A 7,176-nucleotide genomic window follows, 5' to 3' on the forward strand; every position below is an offset into this window, starting at 1 on the left:
CCTCATTTAGAGGTGGCCTGTGGCGGAAGTTGGTACCCTGGAATTGGCCAGGACCAGTAAGTATGCCCTTGTGGGTGACTGTGTGGGAGTAGACCCTGGGTACCACTACCCTCCCTCCATGTTCTGGGTGCCTGACTAGCATTGAGTGTCCCCTTTCATGCTGGGGTTCCCTCCTTGCCTTGTGTGTTGGGCTTCAGCTGATTGATTTGACAGCAACCCCCACCTCTTCCTGTTGCCTATAACTACCACTCCATCGAGGGAGCATTGTCCCATCTCACACAAGCAGACATGCCCCCTCCCTCCTCCAGCTGGGAAACATGGCCATCATGTAGGTGTGCAGGGTGTGTTTTTTTCTTGCGGCTGTGTGTTTGGCTGATTGTATGCCTCAGTTACAGTCATGGGGAGGAGGACACAGGCTGAGATGTTGGGGGGCCATGGCCACTCGCGGTCCTGTGTGTGGCCGCTTTGTGAGTGCTGTGGGCAGCCGGGAGTAGGATGGACGTCTGGCACGGCTCTTTGGCAAGTCCCTGGGGGTGGAGTCCTATAGCATCGGACATGTCTGTTGCCGGGAGAGCTGGGTGTCCCGGTGCAGCAGACTCCAGGGGGTCAGGTGCGGCCTCTGGCTGCATTGTCTGTGGGGGGGGCTTCTATTGATTCTGAGGTGAGGTCTGTCTGTACCTCATGCGATTTGTTGGCATCCCCTTCAGGTTCCTCTCCTACGGTCCTGGGACCCTCTGTCTCTATGTACGCACTCGCCTCCATGTTGGAGGGTTTTGCTTCACGTGTGGAACAGGCGTTAACCTACAGGCAGGGTAAGAAGCACCCCCTCCTTCCCCATTGCTCTCTGAATCTTCTGATGAGGAGGACAAAATCCCTGCAGCTTTGGACCAGTGGTGTTTCTTGGCCCATTTGGCAGTAAAGATGAAGCTTCATCTTTTTCCCTGGAGAAAGAATTAGTCTATGCACTTATCAAGTCTGTGCGTGATACTTTCAAGATCTAAGATTCTGTAGGTACTCTGTTGGAGTCTCCGGTTCCTTTTAGTACGCATAGGTGGAGACATTTGACTTAAGTGTTTCCTTATCACACCTTTTTTTATTTCATTTATAAAGAGTGGGGGCTCCTTTGCAGGATTTTGTCCTGCCCAAGCGTTTTTCTGTTCGCTACCATTTGAGGAGGGTTTCCTGAAAAAGTTGACATCTTCCTCAGTCGTGGACCCCCAGTGTCACGTCAGAACAAGGCGACCATGATTTCAGTGGAGGTGTCACCCTCCTTCAAAGATTCGACAGACAGGAAAGCGGAATTCGTAGCGAGATCTATGTGTAGTGTAGCTGGATTTGGTTTGGTTCTATGGCCTGTTTTGGCCACCGCTTCGGTGTCCGAGATGCGCACTGAATGGGCGAAGCTCTTGTGCCAGGGTCTAGAAGGTGAATGGGTGTCGTCTGTTTATGTACAACTGGATGATCAACTAATCCATGGTCTCCAATATGCCTCTAATGCATCACTGGATAATGGACCCTTACTGTCTAAACTGTTGTTGTCTGCGGTTGTCCGTCGCTGCCTTCTGTGGCTCAAGTGCTGGGCTGCTGACCAGACTTCTAGGAAGGCACTGACGGTCCTGACCTTTTAAGGGGCACTGCTTGTTTGGAGCAACTCTGGATGATCTCAGAAATTGTACTGGGGCAAGAGTACCTACTTACCCCAGCTTAAGAAGGGTAAGGAGCCTCGGCGTAAGCAGGGTCATTCTTTTTCCGAGTTACAAATGCCTTGTCCCCAAAGTGCCTCAGATAAGGGCCAAAAATCTGCCAAATCCTCCTTCTCCAGTGGGCCGAAGAGATCTTGGCAGCCTAAGTCCTCCAAGACCGCTGAGAAGTCTCCCTCTGGATGAAGGTTCACCCCACCTGTTCAAATCTCTTTCCTCTCCTCCAGCCCGGGTTTTCCCCCTCCAATCTTTGCCTGTCTCCAGAGCGTATGCACAATCTCTGGTTGGCGGTACAGGGTCTGCTTCAACTGGGGGTTATTGTTTTCCGGTGCCCCACCGGAAAAGATCAAGGGCTTTTATTCAAATCTTTACTGTTCCCAAGAAGTATGGCGTTAGACTGATCCTGGATCTCAAGGCGCTCTGTGCCTTTGTCAGGGTTTGGAAGTTCAAAATTGAGTCCATGCATTCAGTTATGGCTTCTCTCCACCAGGGGAATTTTCTGGCTTTGATATCTGCATGTTCCAATTTCTCCTGCGCACCAACACTTCCTGCACACATAAATGCAAGTGCCGTTAGTCAATAAAAAGCACGGCACTGTAATAGTTAATAAACATGTGTACGATTAGGAGGTGATTTTTAACCAAGTGCTTCTAGGTGTCTCAGTGTATAAAAATAAAGTGGATCAGTCTATACACATTAAAAAAGTCCTTCACTTCTTTATACCTTCATGTGCATTAATACCATTAAGTGACAAATCATATATGTGAAAAAATTCAGGTGGGTAAACAAAAATACAAACGAAAATAATTGTGAATGACAATTCATTGTGCTGACAAAAAAATGTATATAAACAAATAGTCTCTGTAATATACAGCTCCGCTTCAAAGCCAAATAGCAGAGCCTTCCAATGTTCGGTAGAGTAGTGCTTTCCTGGGGTTTGAGTTCGTCAAAGCCTTTCTGTTGTGGTGGCTCAGCTCCCTGATGCTGTTGAATGGGAGGCTGTTTCTCCTGGTGCACTGACTGCAATGACGGACACCAGGATGAGTGGATGGGGTGAAGTGATCCGAGAGTGGTCAGTACAAGGCCCTTGGACAAGGGAGGGTCCGGGTTACAGATCAATGTCCTGGAGTTACGAGTGAACAGGCTTTGCCTCCTTCATTGGATGGATCTTCTGTGTGGGCATCTTGTCAGAGTTCAGTCAAACAACACCACGGCTGTGGCATATGTCAATCATCAGGGAGGCACGAGGAGTCTGGCTGCGGAGCTCGAGGTGTCTCGTATACTTCACTTGGTGGAAAGTCATATCCCGCCTTTGTCCGTGGTCTACATTCCAGGCGTAGACAATTATTGGCAGGCGTAGACATTGGCAGGGCCTGAATCAAGGGGAATGGCCCCTTCATCCTCAGGTGTTTTAGCAGATCTGTGAGAGGTGGGGGACTCCGGATGTGGATCTTCTGGCCTCCCATCTGAATCAAAAGCAGTTTGTGTCCAGGGCAATGTATCCCTGGGCGGACACTCTGGTGGCACCGTGGGACAGGTAAAAACTAATTTATGCATTTCCTCCTTTGAAGCTTCTCCCACGGCTTCTATGTCATGTGGAAGTTTAGAGGATCCCAGTTCTTCTGGTGGCTCTGGATTGGCCTTGTTATCCTTGGTATGCAGACATGGTGCACCTTTTGTCGCAAGGTCCAATTTTCCATCCTTTTTTTTTTTACTGTTGCTGGCTTTAATGGCGTGGCTATTGAAAGCCAGGTGTTGAGAGAGAGTGGGTTGTTGAAGTTTGTGATTCCTACTATGCTTAAGGCACGTAAGTCTACCTCTCGGAAGATATATCATTGCACTTGGAAGGCTTATATTTCATGGTGTGAGTCGCTTCTTAAGTCTCCGTGTGCCTTTTCTGTGCTTAGGATTTTGGCCTTCCTTTAAAGGGGAGTGGATCAGCGGCTGGCTCTTTATACTATCAAGGGTCAGGTTTTCGCATTGGCTGTCTTTTTTCAATGCTCATTGGCTTCACACTCCCTGGTTCGTGCCTTTTTATCCAGTGGGAGTCGCATGTCTCTTCTCCAGTCAGAACACCATTGTCTCCATGGAACTTGAATGCCTGAGTGCATTTGGTTTTACAGAGTCCTCCCTTTAAAAATATTTGTGAATTGTCCATGTTGACTTTGTCTCAGAAAGTGGCTTTCTTCTGGTTCTTAGATTGCAATCTTCTTTTCTGCCTAAGGTGGTGTCTGCGTTTCACCTAAATGAGGATATTGTCCTTCCTTCCCTTTTCCTCATCTGACACATCCCGAAGAGATAGTGCTCCATTTCCTGGATGTGGTTAGGGCAGTGCAAGTTTATCTTTCTGCAACTCAATTTTATTGTAAGACTGATTACCTTTTTGTTGTCACTGAGGGTCCCCTGAAGGGGCAAGCAGCCTCTGCAGCCACCATTTCGCAATTGATTAGGCAGATTATTGTTCAGGATTATGCCCTTAGGGGCCAGTCTCCACCCTTTCAGTTATGGCCCATTCCAGTAGAGCGGTTAGCACTTGCTGGGCATTTCGTCATCGGGTTTCTGTTATGCAAGTTTGTAAGGCGGCCACCTGGTCATCAGTGCACACCTTTACTTGTTTTTATAAAGTTGATATAGTAAGAGATGAAGATGTCAGCTGTGTCCTTCAATGAACAGAAGAGAAAATAGGATTTTTTGTGCTCAAAGTAAAATCCTTTTCTATGTGTTCATTGAAGGACACAGCTCCCTCCCCTCTTAAGATTGTCTGTGCCTCTGTTCTACTGCTTAGTGAATTACTGAGCTGCCTCTAGCAGATAGGGGTTGGGCCACCAGCAAGTGCTGACCCCTGGGCTGTGCTTTGTTCTGCCGTGTCCTACTCCTGCAGGTGGCGGTATAACCCATCAGTACAAAATGAAGATGTTAGCTGTGCCCTTCAATTAATGTACAGAACAGTATTTTACAGTGAATACAAATAATCCTATTTTTATGTTGTTGGCATTGTGCAAATTACCCAAAATGTGTATTATACATACATATATAGGTTGGGCAGGATTCTACATCGTGCTACGCTTTTTCATCTTTTTGGTCCTCCTGTAGTGAGATCCTCATCTTATATCCAGATGTCTTACCAACTAGTTTTAAAATTAAATGGAGCTGTTTCTGTCATTGGCCTAAGTATTCTTCCATATTCTAAGAGAATTAATGAAAGGACACCAAAATACTGCATCATCCAGTGAGTTTCCCTTTGGAACAACTGAAAGCTGCCCCTGTGGTAGGAGGTACCAGGATCAACATCTGGGAATCAAACCCTGCTTCCCCAAACTCTGAATGGAATAGTTTATGCTTTTAATGTTATTTATTCAGAGTTTCATGAACATGTTTATAGCCACTTGATGCCAAAGCTTCTGTTCTGTCAGTCAGCACATTTGCTCTACAGCAGCTATGAATACTTCAAGCTTATAATGAGCCAAGTGAAATGTATTGTGTAATGTCAGATAGACCAGTTTTACTTGCAACTTTTAAAGAAACTCCATTGACAGATTTGCTCTTAAACTTTATGATGGCAGAATAAAGCATACATGGCTTGATTTTTCCCAAAAAATCAATACATACCTCCTTCCACAATAAACAGCGTGGATGGGGTACCTGCCACCTATTGTATTGTATCAGCACTCGTAACTGAATACCTGAACATTGACTGGATACAGTCACTGTTCAGCCAACAAATTTCCACCCAGCTCCTTTATTTTTAAAATTCATGTTTGTTGAGCCAGGTGGGACTAACATTCCTGCTGAATCGGCCAAAATGTGAACCGTGTATATAAGGGCTTGTGAATCCAGGCGTTAAAGTGACACCAAACTCAGACGTTAAACCTTAAAAATGCATTTAAGTACCCTATTAAAAATTGAGCTTATTTGTGTATCAGTAGCTGTAGATCATCAAATCATCTCTGAATTCATGCTGACATTGTCTTTCCTTATGGAGAGTGACCACCTTTGTTCTCCATGGTCCCTGTATGTGTTGTAAAGTAGCTACTGCCCCAAGCTCACTCCCATGATGGACTATAATTTCAATACAAATCAGTAAATTAAATGTGAGATTATAGTCCATCACAGGAGTGAGTTTGGAGCTGTGGCTACTTTACAACACAAGGACAAGAACCATGGAGAACAAAAGTAGCCACTCCCCAGAAGGAAGGGCAGTGTCCACATGAATTCAGAGATGATTTGAGAATCTGCAGCAAGAGTGATGTACAAATAAGGTACATTTTTGTTAATAAGTAAGGTACTTGAATGCATTTTTAAGATTTCACTTCTGAGTTTAGTCTCACTTTAATTCCAAGTGGGAATTCACAAGCTGCTAGATAAAACGGAAGAGGTCCAAAGCAGGTTGGAAAGAGGTTAACAGCCCATCCTGAAGGAACATAGGATTTCAGAAGCTGCATTTGCACATCTCTATAAACCCTAAGTGTTTGGATTATAGTCAAGTGTACAGTCAAATGTTTCTATTTTTTCCCCCAGCATGGTTCATTATTTGAATCCAGAATACAAGCTGATCACTGCAAGAAAAGCAACACTTATTGTGGAACTTACAAAGTAAGGATATTTTTTGTTTAATATTTCTAATGCAATTCTGCAAGGTTTGCAGGGTAAGGTGTTGCCAATGTGTTGCCAGATTCATTAAAGTAAATTGGTGAGGCTGCCATTCAAGACTTGCTTTTAACAGGAGCAGGCTCCATGATCGGTCAAAACTTGCATTAGTGACTGGCCTAATGCAAGTTGTAAGGATGGGCATTAAAGTAAATGTAAACCATAACTGAATGGCATTTAGTTCAAGCACTATCATAAACCGCAAGGGTAGTGAATCAGGATGACAGTTCCGCAGCCTGCACCTTTTTAAAGACAAAGTAAGCAATGGTAATTCCATATTTCTTAAGTTCCCATAAAGGCCATCTAAACTACAGTTTACCCTTTTGCTGCCAGAACCTTCTCTCCACTTTTAACCTTAGGTGACTAGACCATTTTTGCAGTTTTTCACTTTTAAAAATCAAAAATATATTTTTAATACATCGAGATCATGTAAAAGAAATAAAACTATATTGAGTTAAAAAAATATTTGTAAGTTTTAGATTTGTGCCTTTTTGGAAAGCAATAAACATCAAAAAAGCACCTTATGTTTAAAATATGGAGATTGACGTCACACCTATATGTTGCAGTAATACCCAATTCACAATTCCGTGTGTGAGTTGCATTTTTTTATTACAAGGCAACACGTTACCACACCCAGCAACATATTGCAATAAGCTGCTGTGACAGGGAAAACAAAATTCAGAGGTTTTAATAACGATGACTGCTAAAGCTGAATTGAAAAAGTAAATGTATTTATTGTACAAGCATGCAGGGAGAAAAATACAACATACTATTGAACTCAAAATTGCTGTAACTGGCTGGACTGTTCTAATACAATATAAGTATGTAT

At 44.2% G+C, this 7,176-nt stretch overlaps 1 protein-coding gene across 1 annotated transcript in view; it reads left to right on the forward strand.

Annotated features, from left to right (window-relative positions):
- The window catches only part of DNAAF3 (dynein axonemal assembly factor 3), a 214,329-nt gene that overhangs the window by 184,669 nt on the left and 22,484 nt on the right, over positions 1-7,176 (forward strand). Inside the window, exon 10 of the mRNA XM_018568266.1 lies at positions 6,219-6,293. Coding sequence (XP_018423768.1) covers positions 6,219-6,293 — 75 coding nt within the window. The remainder of the gene's footprint in view (positions 1-6,218; positions 6,294-7,176) is intronic.

Source organism: Nanorana parkeri, unplaced genomic scaffold (assembly GCF_000935625.1).
Source record: "Nanorana parkeri isolate BGI_ZX_2015 unplaced genomic scaffold, ASM93562v1 scaffold1164, whole genome shotgun sequence".
NCBI lineage: Eukaryota > Metazoa > Chordata > Amphibia > Anura > Dicroglossidae > Nanorana > Nanorana parkeri.